Genomic DNA, 17,277 nt, shown 5'->3' with positions numbered 1-17,277 from the left:
GGCAGCATCCGAGGAGCAGGACAATCGACGTTTCGGGCATCAGGTCCATTCCTAATGAAGGGCTTTTGCCTGAAACGTCAATTTTCCTGCTCCTCAGATGCTGCCTGACCTGCTGTGCTTTTCCAGCACTACTCTAATCTTGACTCTAATCTCCAGAATCTGCAATATCGACTTTTGCTGAAAAGATAAAGGGTCTCCATTTGAGGAGGAGGTGAGGAGCATTTCCTTTGCCTGACGGTCACTAGCCTGGGGAATTCTCTTCCACACTCTGCACTGGAGTCTGCGTCATAAACATATTCAACACTGAGTTAAACGTGTTTTGATTCACAAGAAAGTCAAGGCCAAGTTGTTGGTGGGAGGGGTTTGGAAAGTGGATTAAGGTCACCATCCATTCAATCATGATCCTACTGAGTGGTGGGGCTTGATGGTTTGAATGGCCGACTCCAGCTCCTTTTTTATGAGCTTAAAACTGTGTTTCAGACACCCGACTACACTTCCACTGTCAATCACAAGATCACAGAAGAGTTACAGTACCAAAGGAAGCCATTTGTCCCATTGTGCAAAATTTTGGGCCTAGGACTCGGAAAGACACCTGCAGCCTCCCTTGGAGCTGGATGGGTTAGACTCCAGCAGGTTCCAGCATTCTATTCCACAGTGCCAATAACCTGATGTCAAATTATTCATCAGCAATTAATCAGCTCTTTTGGGCACCTGTTGAAATAGTCACAAAGCACTGTCTTCCCACTGCTCTCTGTGTCTCATCAATATATTTGGATCCTCCCATCTAAAACCTCTCAACTTTATTCCTTTATTTTTCCATTTTTATACCAAGTAAACCGTATTATAAGACCATAAGACATAGGAGTGGAAGTAAGGCCATTCGGCCCATCGAGTCCACTCTGCCATTCAATCATGGCTGAAGGGCATTTCAACGCCACTTACCCGCACTCTCCCCGTAGCCCTTAAATTCTTGATCTTGCAAGGAATTATCAGTCTCTGCCTTGAAGACATTTAACCCGGCCTCCACTGTGCTCCCTGGCAATGAATTCCAAGGTCCACCAATTTCTGGATGAAGAAATGTTTCCTCATTTCGGTTCTAAATTAACCCCCTCTAATTTTAAGGCTGTGCCCACGGGTCCTAGTATCCCTGCCTAACAGAAACAACTTCCCAGCGTCCACCCTTTCTAAGCCATGTATTGCTGGAACAGAGAACAATACAGCACAGGATTTCGGCCCTCCAAGCCTGTGCTGAAATATTTTGCCCTAGAACTGTCTTCATTTACAGGATCCATGTCCCTTTACTCCCTTCATACTCATGTATTTGTCCTGGTGCTACCTGAATGCTGTATAGTGTCTGCTTCCACAACTCTCTGGCAGCACGTTCTGGGCATTCACCACTCTTTGTGTGAAAAACTTGTCTCGCGCATCTCTTTTAAACTTCCCCACACCCTCTGCATCTTGAACCTGTGTCCCCTCGAAATTGACCCCTCCACCCTGGGAAAAAGCCTCATACTTTCCATTCTATCCATGCCATTCACAATCTTATAAACTTCTACCAGGTCGCCCCCTCAACCTCCTGCGTTCCAGTGAAAACAAACCCAGTTTCTCCCAAGCTAAAGTCCCCCATACCAGGCAACATCCCAGTAAACATTTTCTGGACCCTCTCCAAAGCTTATTTCTTTATTTCTCTATTTCTGTATCTAAGATGGCACTGTGTGTGGTGACATTATACACTTTTCACTGTATTGTTGTACCCACAACTTGAATACACGTGACATTGAACCTAAATCTAACTAGGACATAATGCACTCTGTAGTCAAATTCATGAGAATACTGAACATATTCAGCTCAATGTTCCTGAGGGCTCCCATTATAACTTCAGATTTAAAAACCCAACAGAATTCTGTTATAGTTGTGCCAGGAGACTATTACAAACTCCATGGAATTTCAGTGCCACAGTTTACACTCTTTACAATTTATTTCAATCCGATTATCCAATACAAACATTCTCAGCTTATTCTCCCATCAGAGCTTGAATGCCTCACTGAGGGTATCAACTCTGTTACTTTTTACCTTTTTCTCAATATGACTTTCTCCTAATATGATGGTTGTAATTATATATGTGGAATCATAACAGTGCTCTGTACAAATGATCTCACTTCTGCAGATTAACACACTACTACTTTAGCCAGACAGTTCCATTATTTTACTTGTTCTCTGCATTGCTGTTGAATACTGTATGGCTGGTTTCAGGAATCTATCTAACCCTCTGCACCTTAAATCCCTCTCTGGTGATCCTTTGCGTAAAGTAATACCTTTCAACCTATATTGCTCCTGTTTATTATTCATACCACCACCTCCCTTGACTACAACAGTAGCATTTCTGCACAATACTATTTGTTGGCATGAACAATTGTACCTTCCTGAATATGTTCCAGGTTGTGTCAGCCACAGGCAAAACTATTATTTTAAAAGCCAAGAGAATAATAATGCCTAAATGTCCCATTAGGGCTTTGTACCGGCTATAGAAAGACTTGAAGGGAAAAAATGACCATTAAAAGCCTGGAATACATACACATATCCTTCATATTACAATAGAGTGCACTCTTTACCACAGGACTGTAAATCAATGGGCATGCAGCATTAGATTCCAGCAAAATATACTGCCTGTGAATAAAAACCTTCAGCTGGTGTAAAGGCAACAAAAAGCATTCTATTGGTAAACCTGAATCTCAAAACAAAGAGAATGTCTCACACTGAAGACATACCTGTTCCAAATTATTGCACAACTTCAATTTCAGAATTGCGCAGTGTTAAGTCCCCAGCTAATCATTAACTAATTTATAACACGTTCATTAAGAAAATAAAGCTTTGCCTCCAGTTCCTGAATAAATGATTTCTACACCAAAGCCTCCCCTTCCACAATTCTAACACTCGCAAACGTCCCCCAACTTGCATGCATTGACAGTGTGATTCAGCTTCCTATCTGAGACCCAGCTATAATGTGTACTCTTAAACTGATATATTGAAACAAGCTTCTAGTAAAACAAGCAACCGCAGCCTGTAATTGAACTAGCCCTAACAATATCAGGGGACAAGCGAGTTACTAAGGCAACTCAATCACTCTCATTGGTGGCTCAACTAGATCACGCCCCTTTGCAACACTGCAACTTAGCCAACCCTGAATTATTACTATTTTCTGTTGCTAAGCAGACTCTACTGGGCTTCCTGTTTTCTGAAATGTCCCCTTCAGGCTATTGGTACTGGCAAAGACAAATCATTAATTTTTCACGTTGGATCATACAAACAAATTTGGGATACAGTATCGCAACACCATGTTATTCTCTCGAGTGCTACAGAGATCAGGCATAATAATTTAGAAGACAATCTGTTGAACCAATAATTTCTTTTCAAATAAAAAAAATGATTGAATTGTGTGCATAATGATTCTTTGTCTTAGTCTGTACTTACAGGGAAAGTAACACAGTGGGCTCTGGGGGGGATTACTCAAGTGCAACATTTTTTTCAGAGTATTCTGCCTCAATGTCTTGAAAATACTGCAGCAAAATGGGGAGAATGAAAATAATATTTACAATAGTAACATCATAGAAATTCACTGAAAACACACAATATTAATCATCTTTTCTCGAAAAGCCACACAGTCATGCTAAATAGCGTTGCATAATATAGAACTATGAAACAATGATTTCAAATGCATCCCTGAAATGTGTCACAAAGTTTTAACAACTTTAGACTGGATTACCCAAGATAATCATTTCAAATAGCTAACCAGACCTTGCTTCATTTTGCTCTGTACGTTACACTACAGCTGTCTCACTGCCTCAGATGAAGCTCAGAGCCCATTAAAAATTTACAGCACGTGCAAGTGCATTTGAAATTCAAACACAGTTGGGAATGTGTTGCTTTTTAACCTTAATGACTGCGAAATTTAAGTCAATGCTTCGATCCCTAAAGAGAAAGGCCGTAAAAGGTCGATAAATGTGATTCAGAATTACTTGGGTGCCATCTGTTGGTGTAGCCATGTCACTGAAATTACAACAATTGCTTTTTGTTATGAATTTACAACAGAAGCCTCAGCAGTATCATAGAATCCCATTTGGCCCATTGAATCCACACTGCCCTTCCAAAGATCATCCCACCCAGACTCAATCTGTAACTCTGCATTTCCCACGGCTAATCCACCTAACTTGCACTGTGGAAGGAAACATGAGCAGACCCACGAAGAGAGCATGCAAACTCCACACATAGGCTGGAATCAAATCCAGGTCCCTGGTGCTGTGAGACAGCAGGGCTAACCACTGTGCTGCCCCACTGTGATACTTCAATCCCTGTCACAAAACAAAGTGCTGCTTTGTTGACAGAAAATGAGCTTTAAGACGTTTTCAATTCTGTTAGTAAAAACAAATGTATCAAAATGGCTACGGTAGGGGAGTAGGCCATTCAGCCTGCTGCCATGATAACTCTACCTGTTGTATTCCTGTACCCTTTCTCTACATCCCAGAGAAATTTCTTTTTAGTTGCTTCGATTTAAATCTCTCTCCACCACACACTTAAGCAGTGCACGCCAGATCCTAACCACCGAACATGAGGAGAGGTCTTGTGGTGCAGTGGGTAGTGACCTCCACTTAGGGTCCTGAAACTGTGGGGTCAAGTCCCATCCCAGGACTCAATGACCATGGAAGGTGTGGAGCAAGTATCAAGTTTTCTGTTATGTCTAGGTTAAGTTGTAAGAGTGAGAGATTTACTTGAATGTTGCCAGGAATGGAGGATTTGAGTTATAAAGACAGGCTGGAACATTTTTCACTGGAACATAGGATATTAAGGGGTGCCCTTATAGAAGTATATAAATCATGTGGGCTATAGATAAGGTGAATGGCAGTAGCATTTTCCCTAGGGTGGGGGATTTCAAGACTAGGGAGCATATTTTTAAGGTGAGAGGAGAAAGATTTAAAAAAGACGTGAGGGAGAAGTGTTTTTACACAGAGTGGTTCGTGTGTGGAATGAACTGCCAGAGGAGATAGTGGAGGGGGGTTACAGTTACAACGTTTAAAAGACATATATAAGGAATTTTTGGAGGGATATGGGCCAGGAGCAGGCAGGTGGGACTAGTTTAGTTTGGGGATTATGGTCAGCATGGACGGGTTGGACAGAAGGGTCTGTTTCTGTGCTGTATGACTCTAACTGCCCGAACATTGAGAGTTGCTGCAGAACAGCTTCTCCACATTGCAGGATTCCATGAGCAAACATTATCCCTGTTCTAACAGGCTACATGCACACGCACACACACACACGTAAACGCACACACATAAACCCACATGTTCTGTGTAAAAATGCTTTTACTTTTATGCCCCTTTTGTTCTTTTGTCAAACTTTTCAATCTTCCTTCTCAGGTACCCGACCCTCCTGGAAAATACTGACTACATCAATGTGTTCACTTAAGCTCTTGCCTATTGTAACTCAGACTGGATAATTGGTTATTTTTTGTCTCATTTATATAATTATGCATTTGTTCTGAAAAGTACTCATTGGTTTTTAATTTCCTGAATAACGTCACGTGTTCCTTTGATCCTGTAATCCCCTCCTTAAAGCACCTTTTTCAAACTGGATGGTTTCATATACAGGCTTGTCCAGAATGCATCAAAGCTCCGACCAACTGGGAAATGCATGGACTTGGAGATTAGTTCAAGTCAATCTATTTCAGATTCTATGATTAATTAATGGGCTTTAGTTCTTAATCCATTGTTTCTTGAGGTTAAAAGGCATTACAGTTAAAAACAGCCATATTTTATGCCCACAAATAAATCCATGAACACAAAAGATGAAATACTCCATCGACTGAGATGAAGGAGCTCAGTTATGTCGATAGATCGGAGAGGTTGAAGTTATACTCTTTAAAGAGAAGAGGTGAACTGGGGGCAGTATAGTGGTTCAGTGGTTAGCACTGCTTACTGTGCCAGGGACCCAGGTTCAATTCCAGCCTTGAGTGATTGCGTGTGTGGAGTTTGCACATTCTGCTGTGTCATAGAGTCATAGAGCATGGAAACAGACCCTTCGGTCCAACTCGTCCATGCCGAGCAGATGTCCCAACCCAATCTAGTCCCACCTGCCAGCACCCGGCCCATATCCCTCCAAACCCTTCTGATTCATATGCCCATCCAAATGCCTTTTAAATGTTGCAACTGTACCAGCCTCCACCACATCCTCTGGCAGCTCATTCCATACACATACCACCCTCTGTGTGAAAAAGTTGCCCCTTAGGTTTCTTTTATATCTTTCCCCTCTCAACCTAAACCTATGCCCTCTAGTTCTGGACTCCCTGACCCCAGGGAAAAGACTGCCTATTTATCCTATCCATGCCCCTCATAATTTTGTAAACCTCTATAAGGGCACCCCTCAGCTTCCAACACTCCAGCCCCAGCCTGTTCAGCCTCTCCCAGTAGCTCAGATCCTCCAACCCTGGCAATAACCTTGTAAATCTTTTCTGAACCCTTTCAAGTTTCACAACATCTTTCCGATAGGAAGGAGACCAGAATTGCACACAATATTCCAACAGTGGCCTAACCAATGTCCTGTACAGTCGCAGCATGACCTCCCAACTCCTGTACTCAATACTCTGACCAATAAAGGACTTTGTGGGTTTCCTCCCCCACTCCAAGGATGTGCAAGTTAGATGGATTGGCCATGCTAAATGGTTCCCTTGTGTCCAGGATGTGCGGGTTAGGATGGATTGGCCATGCTAAATTGTATGTGCAGGCGAGGTGGGTCAGCCATGGGAAATGCAGGGTTACTGGAATATAATGGGGTGGGGAGTGGGGTTATCTGGTTGGGATGCTCTTTGGATGGTCAGCGTGGACTTGATGGGCTGAATGGCCTGCTCCCACAATGTAGGGATTCTATGAACTGATCAAAATCCTCAAAATAACGAGGGATCCACACAGAGCAGGCATGAACAAACCATTCTCTTCAATCAAAGACCATTATTTGTGAACATAGTCACCACAGGCACAATCCGTTGGTCTATAGCCACTGTGATTATTGTACGATGTCCTTTAATTGACATCATAAGCGATGCCAACATTCCCCTGATAGAGATGGAGAGAGGTCAGTGTTAGAGTGGGAGCGAGAGACAGAGTGAGATTAAGAAAGGTGTGATGGAGGTCTGTTTGCTTAGTTGGGCTGGTTAGCAATGTAGAGTGACATCAACAGCATTCCTGCACCATCGACACGGTAAAATCTCGCCTGAGCAGTGGCGACTGTTATGTTAAACTCACCACCAGATTTCTCTCTCTCTCTCTCTCTCTCTAATGAGAAAGCAAACTTAGGGTCCTCTGGTACTATGGTAACCTTTGCTTTCATGTGAGGGAATAGAGAGAGGGAGTTGGAAAGGAATAAGAGAAGGAGCTTAATTCTGAATCTAATTCTGAAACTGGAAATGAGCCTGACACATACTGACAAGCCCATACTCTTTCCCTCCACAAAAAGCTATCCACACATGTGTAGGGAGTGGATGGAAAAACCCACACTTAAAAGGGCAATCTGTCTCAGAGCCCTGACTGTCTTATGAATTTCATCAAGGTTTGGTCAGAGTATGCATGGTCAGGGGTGAATACAAGATTAGTAACTCTTTATTTTGCCCCTGTTCCGATAAGCCCTTCCCCCTTCTGGGAATGACAAGAACTTAGGGTATAGTCTGTCTCCCTCTCTTGCTGTCCTCCTTAGAAATGGCAATTTTAAAAAGTTTAGTTAGTTGGCCCTTCTGTTCTGCACATTTATTCATTACTCAACCTCTTAAAAGATCAAGTTATTGACTTTGATTTTTCCTGAGTAAGACGTTTACGTTTTCCTTGCACTTTTTATTTAAGTTCACGTTTCACGATGTGCCAGTTCCCAGGCAGTTCTTGCTGGGGTTCCTGCTAAACGAAAATGAGAGGCTCACACAAAGTCTAATCACTGCTCGGAGAACTGGCAGGAAGGGGTTACTTTGCTCCATTAGAGATGGGGAATGTTGGGACAGCCTCAGCACGAGGGGATGACGCTTTAAAACTGAGATGAGTAGGAACTTCTTCAGCCAGAGGGTGGTGAATCTTTGGAATTTATTGCTGCAGAGGGCTGTGGAAGCCAAGCCATTATGTGCACTTAAAATGGAGAGAGATAGATTCTTGATTCTTAAGGGATATGGGAAGAAGGCAGGAGAATGGGATTGAGAAACATATTAGCCGTGATCGAATGGTGGTGCAGACTCAATGGGTCGAATGGCATTGTTCTGCCATTCTGGAAATGCTCAGCGTGTCTGACAGCACATGAGTGGAACAAAACTCAGAAACCCTTCATCAAACATGAAGCATTAACTGCTTCTCTGTCCGCTGTTGCTGCCTGGTCTGAGTCAAAAGAAATTCTATTGTTATTTCAGATTTTCAGCAACTGCGGTATCTTTCTTTCTATTATATGTGCTCCACTCTGGATATGTGTAAGTGTTACTTGTTTCAAATCCAATGAGAAAATATTTAAATGTAAATTATTTTCCCAGTTAACGAATACATTGCGGAGTGGACTCGATGAGCCAAATGGCCTTACTTCGACTCCTATTTCTTATGTTTGTTTGAATAAGAATAGTACATTATCTCAGGTGAATTAGGGTTATGGTTTGGGTGCAAATTTAATGGGAGGTTTTGCTATCGCTAAATGTGTAAGTGAAGTTGGGTGCCAATGGAATATACAATTGTTAGTTCAAGGTGTTCTCATTGTGCTTGGGATGATTGCTCGTGGTGCTAGTGAGGTTCAAGAGTTTTGATGTCGCTGTTGGGGTATTGTTCATCAGAGGGTTTTTTTATATTAGATTCCCCTACAGTGTGGAAACAGGCCCTTCAGCCCAACAAGTCCACACCAACCCTCCGAAGAGTAACCCACCCAGACCCATTCCCCCTAACTAATGCACCTAACACTATGGGCAATTTACACGGCCAATTCACCTGACCTGCACATCTTTGGACTGTGGGAGGAAACCGGCGCACCCGGAGGAAACCCACACAGACACGGGGAGAATGTGCAAACTCCACACAGGCAGTCACCCAAGGCTGAAGTCGAACCTGGGTCCTTGGCGCTGTGAGGCAGCAGTGCTAACCACTGAGACACCGCGCTGCCCCACGGTAGTGGGTCTGATCAAATAAATGGACTTGATTGCATAATAGGAACAGCCAAGTTGTGTGCAATTGTTTGACAAAGATTTGGTTGGAAAGTGTACCATATTGGAACCTGAGTTTCCCATACAGACACACAGTACAAAAGCCAAAAGATTTTGCTGAACCAATATGAAACTGTTCAACACAACAGTGATTATGGTCCCCCATTCTTGTATCCAAAGAATGTGAGGGGAGGGTTAAAAGTGAGGGAAGAATAAAGGCTCCAGAAACAAGCAAATTATCAGTGTCCATGAACTCTCTCCAGGGCAAATGATAAGAAGATATGGGATATATACATAAGCTTGAAGGGCCCATTTTCCACTTCCCTATATTATTTTCACACCCAGGACTTTGCCTTAGGGAAGACCAAGGGTGCAGGCATGCCCACTAATGTGACGGCAGTTCATTCAGCACAATATTCCAGCGCTTTGAAATACGATAAACCATGGTGGGACTGTACCATGGTGGTAAGATCCAAGTTTCTGTGCCAGCACAAACCTTGAAGATCGATTGTTTCTCAGCTCCAAGTTGGTTTTATTGCATAACAAGTTGGTTGGGCCGGGGGGTGGGCGGGGTAGGCGGTCACACAACCTCAATCCAGCAGTTGGGCTTTGTGGGTCATGCTGCAGGTGCTATCTCAACTCAGGCTGGTCACATTCGAAGGACAGAACAACCTACCATATAGACAGCTCGAAGAGTAACTTAACCAAGGGAGATAGTGTAAATGATAGAGATTTATCTTTGTCTTAGAGTCATAGAGATGTACAGCATGGAAACAGACCCTTCGGTCCAACTCGACCATGCTGACCAGATATCCCAACCCAATCTAGTCCCACCTGCCAGCACCCAACCCATATTCCTCTAAACCCTTCCTATTCATATACCCATCCAAATGCCTTTTAAATGCTGTAATTGTACCAGCCTCCACCACATCCTCTGGCAGCTCATTCTAGATGTGCACCATCCTCTGTGTGATAAACTTGCCCCGTAGGTCCCTATTATATCTTTCCCCTCTCACCCTAAATCTATGCTCTCTAGTTCTGGACTCCCCTACCACAGGGAAAAGACCTTGTCTATTTACCCTATCCATGCCCCTTATGATTTTATAAACCTCTATAAGATCACCCCTCAGCCTCCGATGCTCCAGGGAAAACAGTGCCAGCCTATTCGACCTCTCCCTATAGCTCAAATCGTCCAACCCTTGCAATATCCTGGTAAATCATTTCTGAACCCTATCATAAAATTACCACATTTTTGGTTTATGCAAAGCAATAAGGCAAGTGTGAAAATACAGAACAACATTTTGATGTGGGAGTCATTGGCACAGTCAGAATTTACTGCCTTCCGCTCGTTTCCCTCGATCTGGCAGTGGCAAACCAGCTGCTGTAATGTGTACGTCATAGTGGGGGAAGTTCCAGGCATCATTCACTCATTATCATTTTGAAATGGAAATTGATACATTGTGCAGGATTACAGGGAAATGGTGGGAGAACGGTAACAAATCATGAAGCTCATTCTGAGAGCCAGTATTGACACTGAGTGGCCTTCTCCTATCCTGTAAAACATCTGAGATTCTGTGTACTTATCACAACACAAAAATCTAAAGTGCAACATTCCCAAATCTCATTAATTCCAATATTCCACACGCTATATTGCAAAGCAATAGTTCTGAAAGAATAAATGTTGAGCTGTATTGATCTCCACCCAAATGGGTGGTGTCACACAGTCTTTGGGTAGAGAAGGAGTGTGTGTGCAGCATAAAGTCCCAACGGAGACCAATGCGACACACCTGACTCCATATCATTGCAATTATTCTTAACCAGTGAATGTTAAATATATCTATTGTTACAATGCAATAAACCACACCCCATATGTCACACAAGTGTTTCCTCTTGTTAAGACACCATCATGGTCTATCCTTTGCCACTAACAATTAGAAGGTCCTTAGATTCAGCGTGGAGAGCAAGTGTCCAGGGCCATTGTATCAAAGTGGTATTGTCCATTCCTCTGAGCCAGGAGGCCTGTGTTCAAGTCCGACAAGCTCCAGAGGTATGCAAATAGCATGTCTGGACAAGTTGATTAGAAAATATCTAGAGGGGAAGTTTGGGGTTTTTGTAGTGCAGTGGTAGTGTCCCTACATCCGGGCTAGGACACCAGGGTTCAAGTCCCACCTGCTCCAGAGGTGTGTCAATACATTTCTGAAGAGGTTGATCAGGAAAATAACGAGGGAGAAATTTTGGTGCTGAGAATTATTCCAGTCACAGGCCATCAGTGGTTGGTTAATCGGAGAAACTAGGACTTGTTGGCACCTGAAAAAATGACAGTGGCCACCTTCCAATATAGCACCAGGAAAACAAGAGATCTAGTTACATCTTTCATCGTCTTGTGTGATTCTCCACTTATCCCTCTGTAGACAAGTGATTAAAATGTTTGTGGGGAGCATGAAGAGATCCTGAGATGTTAATTCTCACTTTGCACATGCTGAGATTTGCGAATGAAGTTGACGATATTGACTGTATAACAGTCAGCTTTATGACCTGAAGAATTTTGAGGCCCTATTGTGAATTGCCCTATCATTTAATTTATTTGATAACACTAACATTGTGTTGCTTAACATTGCAATACTACATTTATATTTCACCAGTGAAAACTCAATTAATGCCAGTGCTAAAGACATTAGATCAACTCCCTTAAGTTTAATAATATTTAATATGCGTGCATTGTAATGTCATGGTAATGAACAAAATGCCCTCATGGGTGCGTTATTTTTGATTAGGAATTATATAGTAATGTTTCCATTCCTTTTTAAAGACCTCTGCATTCTTCTGAAAGTGACGTGATTAGAATTGTGAATTGTGATCTAGAACCTGAGAGATGATGGAATGGGTGAAAAATTGTCGAGCTCCAAATCTGTACAGAACAAACATGAGCTTCAACTTCTGATGTCCTGAAGAACACTCAACAATTTCTTTTTCATCCCTCATGTAATAATAACATTTCACTCAAGAAACAGGATCAAAGGGAAAATGCCATCGTCTGCATCTTTAATGACTGGACTTTGAGGTTTTACAGCTTTGTCTTTATTGTGTATTTCAAATTGCCCTGATATACTGATTAGAATTTGTAACTCATCGCAATTAGAAGCTGGGCGAAGGGTACCGCTGACATGGGTGCACAGCTTGTTTTAGTAATGTTCAATAGCTGCAATTAATAATATGAAAATTGCAATTGTATTTCAAAAATGGTTTACCTCCCATCAAAGTTAGCTGGGTTAAAGGCTGGGATGGTATCTGGGAAACAACAGGTGCATGTATAGCACATTCAGAAGCGCAATTGGACTTGGTCATGTTCAAACATTTATAGTGCAACCATACGAGGCAGGACTATAGCCAGTTTAGATTAGATTTGATTCCCTACAGTGTGGAAACTGGCCTTTTGGCCCAACCAGTCCACACCGATTCTCTGAAGAGTAACCCACCCAGACCCATTTCCTTCTGACTAATGTACCCAACACTATGGGCAATTTAACAGGACAAATTCACCTGACCTGCACAAATTGGACTGTGGGAGGAAACTGCACCACCCGGAGGAAACCCACGCAGACACGGGTAGAATGTGCAAACTCCACCCAGACAGTCGCCTGAGGCTGTAATCTAACTTGGAACCCTCAAGCTGTGAGGCAGCAGTGCTAACCACTGAGCCACCGTGCTGCCCCAAATGTTTAGGCAAGATTAGATAACCTACAGTGCGGAAACAGGCCCTTCAGCCCAATTAGTCCACACTGACCCTCTGCAAAATAACCCACCCAGACCCACTTCCCTCTGACTAAGACACCTAACACTATGGGCAACTCACCAGACCTGCACATCATTGTGACTGAGGGAGGAAACCAGAGCACCCAGAGGAAATCCATGCAGACACAGGGAGAACATGCAAACTCCACGCAGACAGTCGCCCAAGGCTAGAATTGAACCTGGGACCCTGGCGCTGTGAGGCAGAAGTGCTAACCACTGAGCCACTGTGCCAGCCATTGCTGTGTAACTGTACCCATTGCTATGAACACTCAAGAGGTAGGGTTACTTCTCTGTATTTCAGTTAGCTCAGTGACTGCCATTGCGGTTTAATAACCTGCAAAATGATAAAGGGAAGCAGACTTGGCAATATGAACACCATCTGTGTAGGAGGAGGACATTGGGACATGGTTTGGATTGCGCAAAGCATCTGGGTTTCTGTTGACCTGAGGTAGTAGCCAGGGTGCACCCTGCTGCCCGAGCCTGCCGGCATTGCTCAGCTGGGGGCTTTAGGTCTCCACCTGGGGAAGTGGACTCACCCCTGGAAATACTGACCAATTTTCTAACTGCCTGCTTTCAGGTCCCAATAGCGTCACCAGGGATGGTGGCCATTCCAACAATGGGATGCCAAGAAGCTGGAGTTATACATCAGTGGGTTGGGGTTTTGGTGGTGAGGGAGAGGAAATATAAGAGATGGAAGACCTTAAGGGGGTAAATTCTGATGGGCATGCCCTCACTTTTGCCCTACACATACATGGTTCTAGATTAGAGTGGTGCTGGAAAAGCACAGCAGTTCAGGCAGCATCCGAGGAGCAGGAAAATCAATGTTTCAGGGAAAAGCCCTTCATCAGGAATGGCACATACATGCCCAGTGAAAGCTGCCAGGCTGGACACTTAATGTGGGACTATTCTGCTCTTGGTGAAATCCCAGTGGCAGTGGGCTAAGGCCCTTAAATCCCATTGATTGGCAATGTAACGGTTTCAGTTGGCGCATGGCTAGCAGATGTCTTTCCAGCGATTAATAAAGTTTCAGTGGTGGGTGGGGGTGAGGATGGATGGGTGGGTTGCCTAATTTTATGCCTCATTGACTGACCTACCTGGGGAAATATCAGGGAGCGGGACTGCATAGAAAGAACTGGTATAGAATGGTCTCATTCTATAACTGTTGTGATGTAACATTTGTCATGGAATTGTTCATGGGCTGTGGTGCATAATAGATAATGGTGAGTAAGCAACGGATTCTACTGAAACCCATGGGATATAAAATGGGAAGTGATTCACCGTCACTGATATTGTGTTTGTGTCCAAGACAAGTGTCAGCCACAATGACATTGGTGATTCAGTATTTTGTCGTCCAATGGCTGCTGATGGCCAGAATAAGAACAGATGAAATGACAGCCATGAATCATCGACTTCCTCAGCTAATCATCAAAGTGGGATAAATTCAATCTCTTAATGTCTGGTCAATCACATTGTTAAGGCTTATTAATGTAATTGTTAAGGTTAAACAAAACAAGTGGTGGATATTAAATGTGTTTGAGCACATCTAGTCGGGAATGGCTGTGAAACTGAGGTGTGAGACTAAGGAAGTGAATAAACTCTTACTGCAAAGTAAAGCTCTGCACCATGGTTTCTCCCTCACCTGCTGGCTTGGGTTTATTAACTCAATTCATTTCAATCTCTCAGGGGCTCTTGTGATACAGTGGTAGTATCTTTATTTCTAAGCCAAGAGGACTGCGTTCAAGCCCCACCAACTCCAGAGTTATGTCATAACATCTCTGTATAGGCTGATTAGAAACTTCACTTTATCCTCTCCCTCAATATTGGTAGTCAGCACAGAGCACAATAGAACTCTTTACCTCAGTGAGCATTTTCTTTAACCATTAATCAGAAGCTTATCACAAAAAAGAAACAAATATAATCTGAACCAAGCTCTTTAAACATAGAATACATGTTTGAAAGATCTTAAACACACAGCAGAATAATGTCTCATTTATTCCACAAATTTACAGCATGAAAGCTAGAGTAATGGCCCTTCTGAATCAAATCTTTGAGTTTGACTTAACATCTTCTGTCTTGTAAACTGTGAAGTCTTCTTACATAAATACTCTCAAATTCGGAAACTTAGATATTCTGAATGTTTTAAATATTTGCCAGTTTCTGACCAAACAGAAACTCTCACACCAAGTAATGGGGCTTTCCCTGAACCGTCTTAACCTCCTTGCTAAGAGAGAAATTGTATTTGCTTTCGACTCGAGACAGGTCTCCTTCAAAAAAACTGCCCTAAAAGCTCTCAGTCTTTGAATTTTTTAAGCTACGATCAATTTTTTATTATTCTAAACCAAAAGCAAGCTAATGCCTATCAATGTGAACACTTCCCCAACCCCTCACTGTATCAACAATCTTTTCGTAAAAGTCCAGGGGGCTTGTCGTCTTCTGTTCTCCAATACATACTGGATTAGGTCATGGTTCCAGAAAAGACACTGTGACTATATATTTTAAAAAAGACCTTCACAAAAGTAACCAATACCCCATGCCACTAGTTTGAAAATCCCAAACCTAAAAATTATATGAATGTATCAATAAGTCACGCACTTTTCAGTGCCTTATGTTATAAATTCCTCGGAATAGAAACAGTCAAAACCCACACAATAATTGCAACACAAAATGATAAGATTAATTCTGAAACATCAAGAAATAGTAACAGGCAGAGACCATTTAGTCCAGTGAGCCTGTTTCACCATCCAGTATAGTCACAACTGGGTCTTTAGGCTTCAACTGCATTTTCCTGCCTGCTTCCCGTCCTGCCTAAATTGGCCTTAAATATGTTCAAGAATGGTCAATCCAAATTCCATGAAATCCATGTCATTCATGAAGTGAGTTCTCCTCATTTCAGTCTGAAACGATCAACCATTTATCTTGAGACTCTTTCCCCACTACTCTCTGCACCTCCCCACTATCTTAAGATTCCTTGACCAGCAGAAACAACTTCTTAACATCTACCCTGTCAGGACCTTCCAAAATCTTGTATGTTTCACCTCTCACTCCTCTCTGGTTCTTCTAGAATCCAGAGAGTATAGGCCCAATTTACTCAGCTACTCATCAAAGGTCAACACCTCATTCCTCGCACCCTAATCCCCGGACCAATCGAGTGAACACTTTCTCTTCCATCTTGAGTGTGAGTGTTCATATCCTTCAGCGTGGATTAAGGTGTGCATGTATTGACCACGTTAGACCACAGAAATGTAAGGGAATGGAGTAAAATTGAATATAACAGGCACTCAATTCTGACTGACAGATCACAGCTCACCCTTAACATACCTAACATCCATCTTAGAGCAGCAGAGGATAACAACTGTAAACAAAAGGCCCTCTAAATGCAACATTTCTGCTTCATTCTTGGAGGTTTCTTGGGTATATTATTGATAGCCCCTTAATCATGTATTATTTAGTTCTATACTTTAGCCAGTTCCAGACACGGAATTGTACCTTAGGTTTCTCGTCCAGAATTTGCTGACGCACTTCTTTGTGTTTGTCCACCAACTTCTCTTGCCTTTTGCTCTGCGCGTCTTCCAACTGGGGAAACAAGAAACAAATGTGAAGTGCCATCTGTGGAAAGAGTGATGATTCATTCCAGATTAGTGGTAAGACACGATCACACACGACAAGGGTGTCTGACGGGCTATGTTAGAAAAATCGCACCCGAGAGTCACAGGGATCGCAAACTGTGATTAGCAGGAGACTGTTTAACAAAATGCAGACAGCACTGCAGCTCAGGTGATGCATTCTCACCATCAACATGTCTTTGCCTGTCCTGCTGCTTCTCAGTTATTTGTGAGACACGGTGGCTCAGTGGCTAGCACTGCTGCCTCACAGGGACCTGGGTTCAATTCCAGCCTTGGGTGACTGTATGGGTTTCCTCTGGGTGCTCCGATTTCCTCCCACAGACCAACAATAGGTGGATTGGCTATGCTAAATTACCCACAGTGTCCAGAGATGTGTAGGCTAGTATGCTTAGGTAAGGGAAATGTGGGGTTACAGGGGTAGGGTTGGTGTGTGAGTCTGGGCAGGATGCTCTTCAAAGGGTCAATGTGGACTTGATGACCTGTAGAGATTCTATCTGGTGGAAGGCTGAGCATTTTCACTTGGAGGGTCCCTAAAATTTGCCATTTGTTAAGCCCCACTTAGAACCACCTGACCCCTCTTTGACAGAAGTACAATGTGACTGGAATAAGCGCTGGTAGTCAGGCAAGAAGCAAATCTGACCAGGGAATCAATGAAAACAC

General features: G+C 43.0%; 1 protein-coding gene across 2 annotated transcripts in view; it reads right to left on the bottom strand.

The window, feature by feature from the left end:
- plcb1 (phospholipase C beta 1) overlaps positions 1-17,277 on the bottom strand; it is an 867,193-nt gene that overhangs the window by 33,166 nt on the left and 816,750 nt on the right. Inside the window, exons 32-33 of one of the 2 annotated variants that reach the window (XM_043696585.2) lie at positions 16,481-16,567; positions 3,472-3,557 (exon numbers count right to left, since the gene is read on the bottom strand). In XM_043696585.2, the coding sequence (XP_043552520.1) occupies positions 3,504-3,557; positions 16,481-16,567 (141 nt within the window). In that variant the 3' untranslated portion in view covers positions 3,472-3,503. The remainder of the gene's footprint in view (positions 1-3,471; positions 3,558-16,480; positions 16,568-17,277) is intronic. The other variant, XM_043696584.2, reaches the window with a different exon arrangement.

Source organism: Chiloscyllium plagiosum, unplaced genomic scaffold, assembly GCF_037043375.1.
Source record: "Chiloscyllium plagiosum isolate Xiang-an unplaced genomic scaffold, Cpla_swu_hap1 HiC_scaffold_10, whole genome shotgun sequence".
Lineage (NCBI taxonomy): Eukaryota > Metazoa > Chordata > Chondrichthyes > Orectolobiformes > Hemiscylliidae > Chiloscyllium > Chiloscyllium plagiosum.
This window is presented reverse-complemented; position numbering and strand designations above follow the sequence as displayed.